This window comes from Mya arenaria, chromosome 3 (genome assembly GCF_026914265.1).
Source record: "Mya arenaria isolate MELC-2E11 chromosome 3, ASM2691426v1".
Taxonomy (NCBI): Eukaryota; Metazoa; Mollusca; class Bivalvia; order Myida; family Myidae; genus Mya; species Mya arenaria.
The window spans coordinates 30838736-30858348 of record NC_069124.1 but is presented as its reverse complement, the minus strand read 5'-3'; the positions used below and the strand labels follow the sequence as shown (position 1 = coordinate 30858348).

The 19613-nt window shown below is 33.1% G+C and overlaps 2 protein-coding genes across 4 annotated transcripts in view; both read left to right on the top strand.

Moving 5' to 3' along the window:
* Positions 1 to 5421: 5421 nt before the first annotated feature.
* Positions 5422 to 13115, top strand: LOC128226486 (uncharacterized). Of its 3 annotated transcripts, none has more exons than XM_052936375.1 (9): positions 5422 to 5568; positions 7208 to 7471; positions 8246 to 8502; positions 8977 to 9175; positions 9400 to 9507; positions 10682 to 10717; positions 10913 to 11038; positions 11466 to 11549; positions 11821 to 13115. In XM_052936375.1, the coding sequence occupies exons 2-9, from the start codon at positions 7214 to 7216 to the stop codon at positions 12082 to 12084; spliced, it is 1332 nt and encodes a 443-aa protein (XP_052792335.1). In that variant the 5' UTR covers positions 5422 to 5568; positions 7208 to 7213; the 3' UTR covers positions 12085 to 13115. The 3 variants fall into 3 exon arrangements, with proteins under 3 accessions (XP_052792335.1, XP_052792336.1, XP_052792337.1); XM_052936376.1 differs by having other exon boundaries at positions 5431 to 5680; XM_052936377.1 differs by lacking the exon at positions 5422 to 5568 and adding an exon at positions 6044 to 6107.
* A 1977-nt stretch (positions 13116 to 15092) lies between these two features.
* Positions 15093 to 19613, top strand: part of LOC128227347 (uncharacterized) — a 32996-nt gene continuing 28475 nt past the window's right edge. Inside the window, exons 1-3 of the mRNA XM_052937784.1 lie at positions 15093 to 15122; positions 18250 to 18507; positions 19160 to 19404. Of these exons, the coding sequence (XP_052793744.1) occupies positions 18256 to 18507; positions 19160 to 19404 (497 nt within the window). The 5' untranslated portion in view covers positions 15093 to 15122; positions 18250 to 18255. The remainder of the gene's footprint in view (positions 15123 to 18249; positions 18508 to 19159; positions 19405 to 19613) is intronic.

Below are 19613 nucleotides of genomic sequence, written 5' to 3'. Positions count from 1 at the left end.
TGAACATTGAAGTGCACAATATTTAAGTATCCAGTATCGCCAATTGGGATTTCTGAAGAAATAGATGAGAATGGAGAATGTGTGGGGCCCGTATTTTTATGAACATTTCCGGAACGGAGTAGGAGCATTGCCAACCAGCTTATTGATATGAAGCGATGGAGGAATGTGATTACCTTACTACACGATTGATAGCAGCAGAACAACCCTACCCTTATTCAAAATGTGCCTTATTAATGGGCATCCTTATACCAACTGACCAATACCGCAGTAAGAATAGGCAAAACAATAAATAAGTAGGAAGTGTACTATGGCATCTACGAAATGTTCGGGATGAATTCCCTTTTAAAATAAGCTGAAAGGGTAAGCGTAAATTTTATTTATAAATTTAAGGTCGAAAAAAGAGTAATGCTCATTGTGTATGCATCTATCTGCTCATTAGTTTTCTTCTAAACAATACTTGATATTCTGATCGGATATAGATAGAATACCCTAATATTGCGATTAAAAAGCTTCAGGGAAACATTATGATTATCCGAGTAGATAAATTCATCTGTAATAGTTATTTACTGCTTCACCTGCCAGGACTTGTTGTATTTCAAAACTATTTGCACTCGTACGTTAAGGCAAATTAAACACAGCGATGATAAAACCAAGACGCATTTGTTGGCAGGGCGGCATTTGAGAAGACGTATTAATTTACACATTTACACTCACGCACGCTCACACATGCAAAAACGCCTTCACAAACACAACCAAGAAAGAAAATAAACACGCACACAAACCTACCTTCAAAATGTTTTGCTTTTGAACTCAGCATTTTACTTGACCTCATAAATAAAGCGAAATATATACATCAGAGGGCATGAGGGCATCAGAAGGCATGAATGAGCGCGAAAATATATAAAATGATGAGGTCTTAAAATAAGGACACACTGATGTGACATATGTAACAAACAACTTTGACAGTATAGCAAATTCTGAGACATCTTAAACAACAATTTTTAAGTTTTAAATATATATATTACGTAGATATGTTTCTCTTTCCAAGTGTTAAACTAATGTCAACGTGAATTTCAGAAGAGATTCCTTTGGATATGATGGAAATTTTTAAATGGCTAATTTATTTCCGTATAATATGCAGCGCATTAATAGAATATGTTTGTATTGCTCTTTGTACAGATTATTCAGGGCTATTTTTGACAAGAATTAGCAACTGCACACTTATTAGTACTGGAACTAATAAGGGATTGATACTTAATTAATGTTAATGTAATATGCAGTATCACAGTCAGTCCATCTGATTCTGATATTTTGTAAATAAGTTCATACAATAATAAGATATTACAGCAGATATTTCCCTAACAAGCTTAAAGTCCATTTGCTGCAGTTATGATGTTATCTTCCGTAAAATAATCTGAATATTTTGGACCTGAGAATAATTTCACAAAAATGTTGACCAACTACATATATATATATAATTATATATAGTTTTAGGCGGAAGTTGCTTTATAAATTTAACCGTTTAGCATATGTATATCATGTGCACAGCATTGGTCTATTAAGGACCAATTTTTATTGGAAAGTGTATATTATGTATTGTCCAAATTCTAGGCGGTAAGGTCACAGACCGGGTTCAACAAGCACCTTACTTTGATGAACACTAGATATTTATTTGAAATGCTTCTTCATTTAATAGCATTTTTACCAAATCGGCCCTGCAAACTTAAATCACGTCCACATTTTGTACCTGATAAAACTCTGGAAATTTCCGCAGAGGCCATATATATGCACTATTCGCCACCTTTACGCACAATTTCTTAATAGACGCGGACGCTATCCCAAAAACTTTAGCCTTATATGTTAAGTATGTCAATTAGTATTATTTGCCTATGTACGATGGATCGAAAAGTTGCAAATTCTATTAGTACAAACTGCCTTCTGAGAAAAACGACTTACTCGGACGAAACCTTTGTCATGACATAGGTAGGGTGGTAATTTAGGAAAGTAACTTTACACAATAATAAGTGGCTAAATTCAATTAGTAAACTTATGATCAAGTGCGCTAAGTATGTTTGTTTTCTTTGAAAATTTTGCCGAAATGACCATTTCTTTGTAAATAAACGATTTTATTGATGTCATTTACGTATGTTTGAATTGCAACTCAGATATTGGTGAGAGAGGTCCGGTAGTAAAGGTTGTGGGTATTTTCCCCACAAGAGTTACTTTCTGATGAACGCCAGTATTGGTTTCTTCCTAGGAAACGGACACGTGAGTGATTCTATAAGACATCAACTTCCATCAGATTCAAGCTAAAAAAAACTAGTATCAACTAAATCAGATAGGTTTCCCGTAGGATAGTATATTTTGTCCGAACTTAAAAGCCACTAGCGGATTTAGAGGGGGGCGCATCCGGCGCGCGCCCCCTCTAAAATCGTCAAAGTTTACTTTTTATGTCAATTTAGGAGATAAAAAATAATAAAATACGCCCATAATGCATCATTTCCAACTACAAATTGTTAATTTTTCTTGATTGCTTAACCCCCAATCCATATGCAAACAGTTTATGCCATACACTTTCGGTTCAGAGGGAGGGGTGCATGTCAAAAGGTTGCGCCCCTAAGCTACGCCCCCTCTAACGTTGATTCCTGGATCCGCCCCTGAAAGCATATCCGAAATACATATAAAATATCATTCTTCTACAAGAAAGATAAATAATAAAGGTTAAACAGCAGGAAACCAATGATCAATTAAAAAGACACTATCTTGTGAAAGTGACCGAACCACGATCGATAAAAGCAAAGAAATACCATCAATTTAGGTTAACTACAATCGACATATTGCTATTGACGGGAGAGAACACTAATATTACAAACAATAAGAACGCGTTGGCAGCAGTAACTTCCCTTCTCTAAGGATAATACTTAATGGGTTGATGTTTACTTGTAGGAAATGTTATTTTAGTCTATTGACATATAAACAAGATATTTCGTGTAAAACAATAATATGACAACTGTCAGCGATAAAGAATCACGTATACAGACAAACTTACCTTCCATATCACAAGATTATACATGTATAAGTCATATTTCTTTCAGCAATTTTACATTTGGGAGTAGTTTTCATATTTCTTTTAGTGATTGTACGATTGAGTGTATTTTTCACATTTTTATTAATGAATGATTGAACGATTGAATGTAATTTTCATAATTCCTTTAGTGATTGTTTGGTTGAGTGGGTTTTTCCACAATGCGAGCAAATCTAAAAGGTATAATCTATTTCTTATAATTACAGAAGCATAAATATGCATATAGGTATCTGTTTATAAACCGTTATATAGATTGTTCTATGATTGTCAAAGACGTTAACAAGTGTATTAGTTATTCCAATTGTAAAATTATACCGCCTGGTGGCGTTACTTGACAACAATAAACTATACGAAACTGAAGATATTTAAGACAGAAAAAGGTGGCTGGTACTTTTATAAATAACAGTTTTTGCGTCATAATATTCACCAGCTTTGTAACGAACAAAAACAACTTCAAGACTAATGTAGTATAAGACCAAACTACAATCGTATAAGTTCCTTTTCCAATACAAGTCTTGATCTAAGAATCAAGATAACAATCGCAAAAGGTATATGTTTATGTATTGATGACCCTTTAAATTATAATCAGCATTGCTAATCCGGAACGAAATTACTGATACATAAAACAGTATCGCGACATTGCTGGTACGGAAATCAGTATCACGACATTGCTTATACGGAAATCAATATCACGACATTTCTGATACGTAAATCAGTATCACGACATAATTGATACGGAAATCATTATCACGCCATTGCTTATACGGGAAACAGTAGCACGACATTGCTTATACGGAAATCAGTATCACGCCATTGCTTATACGGAAATCAATATCACGACATTTCTGTTACGGAAATCAGAATCACGCCATTGCTGATACGGAAATCATTATTACGACATTGCTGATATGGAAATCATTATCAAGACATTGCTGATACGTAAATCAGTATCACGACATTGCTTATACGTAAATCATTATCACGACATTGCTGATACGTACATCAGTATCACGACATTGCTGATATGGAAATCATTATCACGACATTGCTGATACGTACATCAGTATCACGATATTGCTGATATGGAAATCATTATCACGACATTGCTGATATGGAAATCATTATAACGACATTACTGATACAGAAATCATTATCACGACATTTTTTTATGGTCCAATATCATGCTAGTAGCGTGTGTTGGTTAAATGCTTTACTTAACACCCTATCTCCTGACGTAATCGTTCTGAAATAAATCAACCGGTTTATCTGGTTGATAATACATAATTTGGACTTTATAATTGTTGGGATGTTTCAAATGGCGAAATGATCATCTTATATGGCATGGCCAGTTTGTTATTATTACACGAGTTACTGCATTTTCCAAATGATAAACTGCTTGTACACGTGGCAACTCTAAAAACATTTATGATAACATTTCTTATTTCAGGACTTTTAAACATGGAGATTTTTGGCAATAACAGGAGACAACGATAAGTTTTCTATAAAAATATAAGAAAGTAAAACAGAACTAAGAAAATATAACTCAGTATAAGAGACGTAAACATACAGGGGCCAAACAAAAAAGATACAATTAGAACACTAAAAACAGTAGAATCATTGATGGATATTAACATGAAAGCTTTGTTGAAGAACAATATAGGTTTTGTGTTAATATTTATCTGAAAAATAGTTCAATACTAGTAGTATCAATCTTCTGGAATACATGTATAATGCACTTAAAAATCTTTAAAAAAAACACTAACTCCATTTTTCGTTATTTGACATTTGATCATAAGATAACCCATAAACACCGTAAGTTATCTATTTTATTCAATTTGGAAATAATAAAATACTAAGATAACACATCGAAAACAATTTCCAAAAAGGAACACAAAACCAAATGAATAAACATACCTTTAAAGCTGCACTCTCACAGATTGAACGTTTTGACAACTTTTTTATTTTTATGGAACGACTCATTTTTTTCACAAATCTATGGAAACCAGTTATATAACACAGTTGACAAAAACAATTGATCGCAGGTGATTATATTTAAGTTAAAAAAATGATGTTTTATGCATTATTCTTAAACCGTTAGTAACGGTTTAAACCATAAAACATTAATTTTCTAACGGAAATATAAAAATAAACGATTCAATTTTTGTCAGCAATCTTAAATTATTGGTTTGCAGAAATTTATGCAACAATTTGCTTTTTCCTAGACAAAAAGTTGTAAACATGTTATATCTGTGAGAGTGCCGCTTTAATCTATATGGTATGAGTACATATTTATCAAGAGATAACAATTTTCGGGTCATATTTCTATTCGTGATTGTGCGATTGAGTGGGTTTTAATCTGCGGTAAAATCTAAAATAGTTTGTGTGATATACGTTTATAATTTAAGTACCGTATAGCAGAATACATTTTCCTTGTCAGGCAGTATAACATAAACACCAATTATATTAGGTGTGAGTTATAATACGTAAGTTGAAAGATTTTAGTATTATTGAATTACTGTTAAACAAATACCATTTAACTTCCTGGTTCTGATGTTTAAAAACGAAACGGAAGACATATAAGAGAGAAAAAATTCGGTAAGATATTTTGTACTTCATTTGCACTATTTTTCCCATCCTTAAATTAATATTTTTAGTACAGTGTTCGAAATTAGATAATGCCTACAAGCTCTGCACTGGTAAAACTTGTTTTGGGCTTGCTCAAATGCGGTATTTTATACAGACAGCCGGGCTTGTTAAACGTTTTAATGCCAGGCATAGGTGTAAGAATTCGGGTTTATTTATCCAAAAGTCTTATTTTGATGACTGAAATTGTGCGGCAGCTTTCAACTATGCCAGCCGTTGAATACAATTTTCGAAGAGGAGAACATGACAAATAATTAAATATGCCTTTAAACTTCCTGGTATGTAAACACTTCTATGAAGAGATATCAGTATCGGGTTGTATTCCGCTCCGATATTGTACGGTTTAGTACGTTTAAACATCGAGGCAAACAAAAGATTGGTAAAAATATGTTTAATTTTCAAGTATCGTAAAAAAAATATGATTGTTTGTGTGACAGAAAACTGTAATACTTATTGTTTAATGTGTAATTAATAATCTGTTAATGAAAGCATTAAATATGTTTTTCTTTTGCTAATTAAAATTTTACTTCCTGGTTTTGACGTTTCAAAAAGAAACGCGGTAAGATGTTTGAAAACGAAACCAAAAACATTACAATACAGTGGACGGAAAAGGCACATGTCCGCACGCCCTACACTGGCTAAATGCTTTCTCTGGCATATAGAGAAAACAGAGACTTGATAAAAAGCAAAATATTATTTTGAAGACATGCTTAGTATAACAATTAGTATGTTACCATTATATTTTCCGATACAAACCAAAGGGCGGCTTCATCATTGTACATTAGGGTGTATCTTGGCTAATGTAGGCTAAAATGGTGCATTAAGGTGCATTTTTTTCATTATCATATTCATCTTTAATCCTCGCCCCCCCTCAAAACCATGATTGCCGTCCATCTCCCCACCCCTCCACACACACCCTTGTAGCCGCATGTGAGTGCAAACCGCTTTACATTCGTTCAAAATATAAGATCAGTAGAGCAAATGCAAAAAATGGGAACTATCCATATTCTTAAATGCACCATCTAACCTATACTTCAAGGTGCTTAAAGGAGTAGGGGGTCATTTACAGCCAAGAAAATATATCCAATAAAAATCCTCAAAAGTTGACACTGTTCGACATTAACTTGTAGCCGAATTATAATGAATTTCACATTGGTAGAAGACGATGGTTTCATTTAAAGACGTCCACAGGAATATGAAGCAAGTTCAGCAACAAAAAAAAACTGTTAACAAGAGTAATGACGTTTTCAATTCACAATCACTTTTTATGCTTCATCCGATTTATCCCCATTTGACAACAACATTGTATAGATATAGAGTGATATGAAAACAACGGAAGTAGCTATGACTTAATGGTCATATGGTTCCTTGAAAAATAAAACCAATCAAAACAATGCATTTCATTATAACAACCATTGGTCAAAGACCTTAGGCAAAATGAAATATTCAATAAAGAAAACGAACTAACTTTTGTTTTAGGGCAACATGGGTCAATCTGCCTGTTGTCAGTCTGAAGAAGAGTCATTGCCTCTGCAACGTGTGCCATGTCCTGAAGGTGTGCGTCATAAAGGTGTGCCATTTCCTGAGCTGCTTCACGAAGTTGAGAGGGATGCGAATAGGTGGCTAAGTAATATATCACATATGCGCAAAAATCGACCATATGGACCCCAAACTGTTGACTGGTTTAGACAGGAGTGCTTAGAATCAGAACGACTACTTCACAACATACGATTTGTACCAACGGTATGTTTCTTCCTTTAATATATGTTTCCATATGAGTGGTAAAACTCTTCACTTTTCTTTTTTTTTCTATACAATAAAGCATTATGAATTAGTATGTGCTCTTCTTTAAAGTCAATTTATATTTACAGTCGGGCTACTGTTTATAAATAATTTCAAGGCGAGTGTTTTTGCATGTTGTTTTTTGTTACTCGGAAACAACGACCGGTTTTGCTTTTGAAATGAACAAATGTCCAATATAATCCCTTTGTTCTCTGTATTGCTTTGGAACGGTCTGATAACTTTATTTCATTACACATGATTAATATTTTTAAACAATTCGATCCACATAAAATATTAAACACACCTTGTGAAATACTAATTAAATCAAACATCACCTTAATATTAGTTCATACGAAAAGGTAAAAAAACTTACTAAATAATATATATATATAAACCAAAGATCTAGCACTGGTAAAACTTTTATCAACTGTTTAAACATACCAAAGACTCCAGATCAAAACGTTGTCCTTAAATACAAAATTAAAAAGTTTTAGAACTGTTTACAAATATCATCAGGAAAAATATATTGTTTATTCTCAAAAAATTAACATGGAATACAAAGAAAACTAGAACTACCTAACAAAATCTTGACAAATACATGCTTAAAATATAATAGGGTAAATTATAGTATAGTGTAGGCCAGCGTGCAGATAATACTAGATTATGGTTAAAACACTAATACTTAGGACCTAATTTTGAAATACCTATCACTGTAGCGGTGTATACAATTAACAGTTGATGGCAGTACCAAGAGTCGAAAGCCTTCCACATCGAGCGAAGTTGGATCAAGCCAAGAAACGACCACCACCCGTCTCTAAGCCCGAACAACAACAGGGAAAAAAAGAAGATAAAGTTAAGAAAGAAGACAATCCTGTACAGACAAACTTAAATGTAGAGCTTCAATCTCGTCTGGACAATGCCTTGGAACACAATCGCCGCCTCGAGGAATCTAACAAACGGCATCTGGCAGAAAACGAAGATCTTTTACTTCGGTAATAATTCCACATGCTAAGAACAGGCTATTCTTTTCTGTCATAATAAAATATATACTGAGTTTTCAGTTTATCAAGTAAATTAATAGGTAGTTATAAAAATCTGTATGCACAATAAAAAAGGTTAATTAGTTTTGTCACACTCCTCTGTCTATTGTGTTAACACTGAAACGACGAATTAATTTACTACACATAAGTTCTGTCTTTATCAAGTTTGCCCATTGCCTTTTGTTTTGTCTCAAATATATAGAATAATACCTTGATTACCGCCAAAATTGTTATTTAACATTGTGTTGGTGGTGTCTCTCGAGTGCTTTGAACCTTATGTATCTCAACGGGGTCATCGTTAAATGGTTGGCTATTGGACTTGTCCCTGTCGCTTCGAATTAATTACAACGTCATCTATAAAGTTTGTCAAACACAAAGCAAGATACTTGAACATTTGTTTTAGATTGAAATATTTACTTTTTTCAGACTGAGCCGACTGGCAGGTCAAAGACTGACTGATGGAAACCCAAACATCGCAGACTTAAGCGATCACAACAGACCAACAAAACTTGGAGAGATGTACAGTGAATTGTACGACAACGAATGGACAGACGCTTTCGACGGATTGATAAGAGCAGGATACGACGAGTTTGATACAATCAAAACATTAGAACTAACACTGCAAGTAGGTGCACATGGCGTCAAATCTTTAAGTTTAATTCTCATACTCAGATTTTCACATGGATCAAGCATAAATTCGTTTCTTTTATCATCAATGAACGTATGCTTGAAGTCATAGTTGTCATACTTCAAGCACTTCTTGTACAAAGGTATTTGACATCGATATGATAACACCTTCCTGAAAATATATAACGAAAGACAAATTATGGTATGCCTTCTGTTTTTCAGAATATTTACAGTTTTTGTGCAACAAAGGCGGAACAAATGCTGACCCAGACGGAAGAGGCTGTAAATTGTTTGTTTAAAGAGTACAAAATGCTAACAGAGAAAAACAAGGTAGGGATTCTTGCGTTAAATCACAGTCATACACGTGCACTCAAAATTCCATTAACTTCAGGGTTTAAAACACACATTATTTGATTGGGGCAGGAAAAGCGGAGCATGTTCAATGACGATATAAAACATAAAGTTCGCAATATGAAACATGGCAATATAAAATACGAAGCTGGCAATATAAAACATGAAAGTGGAAATATGTAACATAGACCTGGAACTTTAAAACATTGTAATTCAAAACATGAATCTGGCAATGTAAAAATGAGGCTTGCAGTATTAAACCTAGCAAAAAAACATAGCACATTAACCTGGCAATGATAAAACATAAACCTGGCAATATAAAATATGAAGCTAGCGATATAAAACAAAAGTCCATAGTATAACCAATTATGGCACTTATGTCATTTATACAAGGAGAGAAAGAGAGAGAAAGATAAACAGGAAGTGCTTGTCTAAGAAAGTTTATTCGAACTCATTTTTTATTGATTTGTATTTGGAATGGTTACGTATATACTTGTATAAATGCATACTCAAAATAATTTTTAGTAGTGCCTACAAATACACATGTGCACATGAAAACGTAAGAAAATATGTCTGTTTACATCGTCGACAATGAAAAACATGTACTTCTCATGCACATTAGTGGTGTTTTTCATGTATTTAGTTATTGTTTGTGTTGTTATATGTATTACGTTTTGCTTTTTTAAATGATTTCAGGAGACAATTTTTGTAAGTGCTTTCAACATATGTATAAACAATCTTTTAAACAATGCCAAAATAATGAATTTGAAAGAAATTCAGTAAAAATGTATTTGTGCTTTTAGTATGGAAACGTTAAAGGATATCCCATTCCGCAATACACTTAGTCTAAAACATAAAATGGGAACAAAATATATACTGCCCTTATAATACTTTACCCATACCGTTAGTTCATAGTATAGTTAATAATCGATATACATTTAAAACACAATATTGAGTCCACTAAACGCTATAACAGTTGCTGTATATGGAAGGAGCTTACGAGGATTTTCTAATCATATAACACAATTGAAATTAATTTTTACCCTTATACCTTTAATATTTGTATTCTAGTTTTTATTCACCACATTATGAGCATGTGAGTGCTTGTTTGTTTTGACCGCTGCTGCACTAAGTGTCTGATTTTATTTTTAAGAATGCTCGGGGACATCTCACAGTTACGAAAAATCAGGTAATATAATTCACTTACAGTGACGTGTTTACATAATCAATAATTTATAAGAAATCGTTTTTCAGACTGTTTGTTAACATTAAGAACTCATAGTTTTCACAATATTGTACTTTTTTAAATCGGATGGTTGTTTCACACTTTAGAAACCTGGACATTTGGTATCCTATGATAGGTTCCGTTACTTTTTTATTTCAGTCCCGGGGAATTACGCACCATTTGAGTGAAAAGGAGCAGGAATTTAACCTCTTTGAAATGTGGAAACCAATAAAACCAATGAATCCTGCTGCTGAGAATCACAAGAGTGTGGATTCAAAAGAGGGGGTATAATTAGTTAACTTTGGAAAAAGTCTGCGTCGTACCTGTTAATAATTTGTGTAGTATACCAGTACTGCCCCTTGTAGGCCTTAGTCCTACATTTATTAAGTAGTATACGAGGCAGTAGAGGAAAAATAAATGCAAGTGTGTAGTTGCTTTTCAGGCAATTGTACATTTAAAAAACCGCTAATAGGGTTATGGTCGTGCCAGTTGGGCGCAAGAGAAATGTTTGTTTTATTTGCATTTATGAATTCATTTAAACTGAATTAAACTACGCATTATTAATCTTAGCGGCAGTCAAGTATAAAAAATAGCTGTTCTTGCAATGTTGCAAGCTTTATCGTGTACCACGGTAAGCTGTTTTACAAAAGACAACATTTCAGTAAGGTGGTTTTATATACAAGTACAGTGTATGCGTATTGTTCTTTTGCAGGATATTCAGCCTATTCGTGTCACGGATAGAATGGTTAAACTTCGAAAGGAGATGTCGGAATCAATGGTGCCAGTTGTCCAAAAGGTAACATCAAAGAAACACAAACAATTTATCTAAATTAAATTTTCTTTCGAAATCAATTAAACTGAACACGTAACATTTTTATGTCATGGATACGTACAAAATATTGAAAAGGACATACGTTTACGATCAATTGCTTCTGGATATGTTACGTTAAAAAATATTTTAACATTGTCTTGACAAAATCCCAGCAAACATGTATTTAGTGTATCTATTAAACATACTGAATTCAAAAATTGATTAAACCTACCATGTTTCTCATTTATCCCTTCAGGCCTATATCGAAGCAAGTTGGGATTCAGGCTGTGTTGACGAATTGAAAACCTTCATCATGAAATGTATCTACGTTTGCTGGATGATGGTTGTGCAAAATCCACAAATGGTTTTTTTCGTGCCTGAACTGGGAACCGACGTCAACACAAGTATGTTCAAAACGTACACAAGAAACGGAAAAGCTGTTGATTTCATCGTTTGGCCAGCCATGATGTTACACAAAAAAGGCTCTGTTGTTTGCAAGGGTGTTTTGCAACCAAAATGAACATTGTTTACAAAACAAACGACGACATTATATATATTATTCCTTCCGATACATACAATCATTGTTTTCATGAATAAATCAAAGGCATGCAGTGAACTTATAGGCGATATGTGTGTCATCAATGTATACCTATATTCATGTTCTGCTTGTATTATGAATAGTGCATCATAATAGCTTACATATTATTAAGCCAATGAAGTCTTGTATTTCACATACCTGTGTGAAACATAATTTGAACGTTATAAGTTGAAGTACTGTCATGCTGTGCAATTCAGACAATATTTTATAGCCTTTGTATATTTTACTACTTTGCTTGTCCCTATATAGTTACTATTATATTATTTATATATAACCAGCAAAAGAATCATTAAAACATAAGTTAACACGATTACAACATTGATTAGTTTTAATTTTAATCAGCTTCATACATACTTACAACTCAACATTTTATTAGAATTTCTCTCAATGAGTGTGCATTTTTCATTTTGAAAACTGTCATATACATGCTGTCAATCAGAACGATCGTTTCAATTTGATTCTTTTTATCACATGCTGTTGCTACAAATCAGTCAGATGCTTTATGTTACGGAAATGTATGTGTAAGGTATTGACCCGTGTTCAAAATCATAGAAAAGAACTAGGATATCTTTCAAGCCTGCATTGTCTGTAAAGAACTAAAATTACATTTTGCATGTATAAAGGATGCACCAGCTAACATAGGCTATAAATTATCTGAGGATTACGCCAATTTCGACAATGGCATTGTAGATGTCAGGCAACCTGTGCTAAGCTTGCAAAACGAATTTTAATAGATATAATTTTCACTTGGACTTCTCTCAAGGATGGTTCACTACCTTCAATAGTTATATTGTACGAATTTCGGTTTAAGAAGTTACTTTTTCATTATTTATTTTATTTACCATCTAAACCTTAATTGTTTAGTTTTGCTGTTGTTAAATTTATTGTATTCTCACATTATTATTTTATTTTGAACAATATAGTCATCAATAAATAAAGATACTTAAAATATGCGCCAGTGTCTGTCTACTGTCGCTTTGAATTACTTTTCTATCCCATTTTCATTCAGGAATGCAAATCATTGATCAATATCTTATAGACTCCATGTGCTCATATTTGATACCAGCCATGAGTCTACTGAAGTTTTATAAAAAAAGTAATATAACAAGAACACGTCTACATACCCCTGTAGCACGTCTCCATAACGGTTTTGTTGCCTGCTGAAAAATTCATTGGGTTGGTTGTGAGTCTGCATACACTACCAATCCCTTAATTATCACAAACGACGTTCTATTTACTTGAAAGATATATTCCAATTGTACTTTTCCTTTATTTTGACAATATTGTTCAAATGCATGAAATCTTATTCTGAACCAAAATAAAAACATAGATTAAAAAACTACGTATGATTGATAAAAACTCAACTGATAAAAAACTAATCTGAAAACATATGTGTACAAAGAGAACAGCTCTGAAAGATTCACAAATCGTTTAAAACGGGTGAATCATAAAATATATAAGTCGTTTACAGACAAATGTCAAACGATGAATATAATCATTAAACGCGTGTTAGATCATTACCTGATTGCGATAACGGTTGTTCACAGCTTCTCGGGAAAGGCGTTCTCTTTCGAAGAAAAACAGAATCAACACAAGGACTGCCTTACGGTTTTTCATTTGTCACTTAATCGATACAACGCCAATAGTTGTACATGAGGCGGATATTAACTTGGATTAATTATAGCATGTGTGTTTTAATCTTAATTAAGATCAGCATTTTAATATTTATATAATACGTGTGTGTTGCTTTGTGGAGTGTTGTGTCTTGTTGAATGGCAGGGACCAGCTCTGTAGAAAAGATTCGTCTACAGAGGACAAGAGGGCATAAAACTTGACGCCCAGCAGACATCTAAATAAACAAACAAAATACAAAACGACATAGACAGACCACACAGGCATCAAAATATGTGTATCAAATATTATAGTAACCATCCGGAAACGATTGGCGTAACTTGAGCTTAAGTTGGGGTTAAAAGTAGTGTTGGTACAAACAACGCTTCATTTGCATTCGTCAACAAACTATATAGAGCCCGACCTAACGGCCTCAAACAATGACATCACAAAGAGCCACCGAAGACAACAGATCAAGACTAAATATGAATGTAACAAGCTGTGTTTTTATAAATATTTGGGTACCGCCTTTAAACAGTAAATTGAAATGCGCAGGATTTAAAAGGAGGCTTAAAACTGGATTATGTACGTACAGCGTCACGCTTGTCCAAACATGTGTCAATAATTTGAAGCTTTTTATCAGCCGCAGCAATGACAAGGAAGAATAAAGTAAACTCAAAATGTAATTTCAAGTAATCAAAGACTAGATACATACATCATCTGCAAACGAATGAATCCAGCCGGAACAAAAGTACCAACTCATCGACACATTCTTTCAAAGATAGTTATCCAACATGGCTCGCCTTAAACATAGCTTGCCTTAGTAAATTTCAGATTCAAATATGAGTGTCTTTATATAGAGGATTTCAAATGAGTGTTTAATTTGTATCGAATTTATCGAGTCCATTTAAAAACGATAAAAACGAGACTCTGCCGAGTTTTTATCGTTTTTAAATGACGAGTTTAATAAACTTGATACAAAATAAACACGCATTTGAGAATCTATTTAAAACATAACTCATTTACGGTCGAAATCTAGGTCAAAGTTTCTTTAATACACTTCTCTTGTCATAGTGAGAAGAATTTACATTGTGTGTTACTAGGATGCTTCATCCGCAGAAAAAAAAGCCTGACATAAAAACATTTTATTTAAATACATAAAAACATTTTATTTAAATACAAAACATAAATCATGTCAAAATTATCAACCGATTTTCAAAAGTTTTACTAAAAAACAATGAAAATACAAATTTCAATCCATTTAAATGAAGCAAATCATAACTGCGTGTCGTCACAAGTAATCATGCGATTGTGTACATGTCATTTGGCGGTTGAAGTTAGAAAAGAACGTAAGTCAGCGTCACAGTCGCTTTCAATAGTGCGAATTCGCTTTGTAGCTGGTCGATTACAGCATGGATTTTTATCATTTTAACGGATGTGCACAAGGACATTACTTCCGTGAATTTGAGCTACATAAATGTTGCAAAATCCACAAGAAAATGTGAGATTTCATGTGGAATCAGTAACTGTTACAGTGTGTGAACTTGAGCAAGGAAGTAGACAGTTTTTTTCACTTGAATACAGGATGCGAGACATTTCCTTGTGTTGATTTATATTTATGCGGCTATAATTGTTTAAAGAAGCATTGTTCTATTGTGCTATGTTTGCATAATCTGGAATGCAGGAACATTGTTGTCATCCATCAAAAGCCGCAAATAAATTTAATCCATTATTGTGAGAAAAAAACACTTTTAATATAACAACTAAGTCCATTTTTTTGCAGTCGACTTATGCGAAATCCATGATGTTCAATTAAACTTTTTGCATAAGTACATGTATAGAATACTTAATAATCTTTTAAAAAATAAACACTAATTCCATAGAAATTTTGTAATTTAAAAGTTGATCTTAAATTTAAAATACCGTTGATGTTAACTATTGTATTCAGTTCTGCCTGCAAATCTTCTTACAAACGGTGATATTTTATACTAAGCCTGCCAGCCCCCGCTCTGGCACGTTCTATTATGTTCTTTTATTATGTATTCAGTTATTAAATCTCATGATGCGTTAGTGCACTGACACTTTGTTAGACATGAGATGACTGCGACCATTCGGAAAATACTTAATAATACACTATCGTTTATACCATTTTAAATAAATATTTAGATTTAAATTAATTATCATCTTCCTCAAGTCGTCATTTCATTCTTGTCCAACAAAATGCTGCATCTTCCAACAAGGTCAACCGTTGAATTCAATAACCGGAAAGGAAAGTGAAAGCAAATTACAAATAAAACCACTATAAACAACTTGGTGTATGTACTATTTGAGTCATATAACTCTCCACGATTGAACAGTTGAGTGTGGTTCAACCTGCGGACTAGTCTTACTGGTATGATATATGTTTATAATTAAATTACCGTAAAGCAATATGTTATTGTTTGTTTGACAGTAAACTGTTAGAACCAATTATTTTAGGTGTAAGTAATAATGTGTTGGTTGAAGTAGTTTAATTATTCTATATTACTTATAACACTTTATTTCCTGGTTGTATTGTTGGAAAACGAAACCTGGTTTTTATGTTTGAAAGCAAAAATGAACACGTTTAAGAGAGAAAGTTATTCGGACAGATATTCGTGTACTTAATTAAATTTTGTACTTTTTACATACATTAAAATATTCATTCCATTGGTCGAAATAACCACATGCCCGCTTGACCAGCTCTGGTAAAATGCTTTCCGAGATTGCTGTTTCTACTGGCATTCAGTGTTAATATAGGCTTAATAAATACAAATTATGTTTCCAAGGCATGCTTATTATGAGAATCATGACACTAGAATTATATGTTATTATTAAATTCTAAGTTTGGTTCCAGAATGTAGAGTTAGAGGGGGCGCTCTGTAAAGACGCACCTGGGCTAATTTTAGTCTATAATAATGCAATGTGTGTTATTTATGTTATTTCGCTCTTCTATATTGTAATGAAATATTCACTTCGACAATTATAGGACGTAGAACGATTATCCCCGTACCCAATGACAAACCAATATATTCTATAACTTCAATATCTAACCTTTATCTTAAGCCGAAAAAGGGGTGGGGTCATATTGTTTTAAAGAATCATATCTACACTTGAAAAAGTAAAATCAAAATTTCACATTTCCCTACATGGAGTTTTTTTCGGAATGAATTTCAGTTTGGCAGCGGACGATGTTTTCATCTCCAAAAGTTAACAGATACTTGAAGGAAAACAATTGTAAAAGACAAATTACATTTTAACATTTTTCGCCAAACGTCAAAGCAACCGTTTACAGCTACGCATTAAACCTGACAAAACTAATTTTAAACAGTCCATATTGTGACACTGTCTTTTCCTGGTCCAATTTACAAGTGTCGAGTGAATCATCAAATTCAAAATGTGACTTAAGAGAAATAAATAATCACTTACCTATTGGTCGCACATTTAACACTTTTCAGTAAAACCGAAAATGACTACCAAACGCAACAGACAAAGAGAAACATGTAAACAACAACAACAACATGTTTTTACTTACCTTGAATAAAAACAAGTGTCAACAGGTCACAAAATCAAAATCCTGTAAATTTTGAATGCACATAGACTTTAATCCAAATGTTATATTTAAGGTGCAAAATGTGCCGAAAGACTGTCTGAATGCTAGTACTTAAGTGATTGTAACTCGCGCAATGCTTGTGGACGTAGACTGACTTATTGTGTTGGTTGTTGCGTTAGGGAGAATACTATTTCTCTAAGCTTAAATTATTTTCATTGCAGAAATATGGCTGAAAGGTCGTTCAGGTAACTCTTAACAAATATTGAGTTAATAAAATGTGAGTGAAGCGCTTATAAATGTTTGTTAACGTATTAAAGAAAAAACACAATAAACTTACCCTAAATATCTGTACTTATCGTATGTATTCTTAAACTTCTATATGTTAAATGGATAAACAATTCTGGAACATTCTAAACAAATCTTGACAAATGCATACACAATATCATAGGGAAATCATAGAATCTTTGACGTAATGACGTAATGGTGAGATCAATCCTCCAAATATAAAACAATCAAAATATCGCTCTGGTTCGCTTAGTATCTTGGTCAACCCCCTCGTATGAAGCGACGCTTAAGACCTAACAAAAACTATATCAATACATTGTCACCCCCCCCCCAACAATACATGTTGTGTATGTGTTATCATATTCAAAATGTGTCTTGAGGGAAATACAAAATCTCTTAGGAATTAATTGCAATAATTATACATATATATATATATATATATATATATATATATATATATATATATATATATATATATATATATATATATATATATATATGTGTGTGTGTGTGTGTGCGTGCGTGCGTGCGTGCGTGCGTGCGTGCGTGCGTGCGTGTGTGTGCTAGTGTATTTTAATGTATTCAATACAGAACTGAAAAATAAGTTACTTTTGTTTTAGGGCAATATGGGTCAACAAGGCATCAACGATTTTCAGCTTGTAGGTGTGACAGCTCCTGAAGGTGTACGTGAGCCATCCCCTGGAAGTGTACCTTTTTCTGAGCTGCTTAACAGAGTTGAGAAGGAGGCGAATAGGTTGCTAAGTTGTATCATAAGTTTGCGCAAAGCTAAACCATACGGACCTTCAACCGTTAAATTGTTTAGAGAGGAGTGCATTTACTCGAAACGAGAACTACACCTGATACGTTATGTGCCAGCGGTATGTATGTTGCTTTTAAAACTCTATCCATTTGTATGAATGTTGTTTTTTGTGTGTGTTTTTAGTCGCCTCTCAGTGGCTGTATTGATGGAAATAATTATTATGAAGTAGTCTTTAGACTTTTAAATAAAGTTCTATCGTGTACCAATTATACGTCTATTTAAGTGAATTACGTTCAAAATTGGGCTAATGTTTATAAATTGTAAGGTGAGGATTTATTTTTATTTTTTGTTATTCTGACTCGCCGACCTGCTTTTTGCTATTCAAGAATAATAAATAAGAAATAAATCGTCCAATTAAAAATAATGCCATTCGTTTGTTCACGAACAATCTAGTAGCTTTATTGTTTTAATTTATCGTCCATATAGGCTATGCATTTTCAAAACCATTTTCCATGATTTTTCTTAAATTCTTTGAATATCTTGTTTAATCAAAAACTTTTAAACAGGGAACAGATAGAAAATTCTTGAGCATTCTTAACTAATCTTAAAAAATACATTATTTAACTATCACATGGGAAATCATAGTTTATTTTAGGTCAACATGTATATGAAGCTAGCTTATTAAACAAGTAACAGTCCAAATGGATGAAACACTAACAATAAAGTAGTTATACATACCTATTTATATGACATATAATTAATATAAACAGCTGATTAAAGTGCCTAGAGTCGAAAACCATGCAAATCCAGCGATGTTGGAACAAGCAAAGAATCGACCTTCACCCGAACAACAACATGAACAGAAGGAAAATAACGTAAAGAAAAAAGATAATCCTGTACAGACAAATATAATTGTAGAGCTTCGAACTCGTCTAGCAAATGCGTTGGAACACAATGGCTACCTCGAGGAATCAAATAAACGGCTTCTGGCAGAAAACGAAGATCTTTCAATAAGGTAATAGTTTTAAATCTAGGGAAAAAGTAAAAAGTATACAAAATAAGTTAATAAACAGTTACAAAATAATTGATGATTAATTACGATGTTAAAATAAATTTTATTGCACTCCTCCTTTTGTTTTGTTTTAAATGAATAGGCGAATTATTAACCAAACATAAACCACATAACCATTACCTTGGTCTTGTCTTTGATAGTGTGGCGTATTG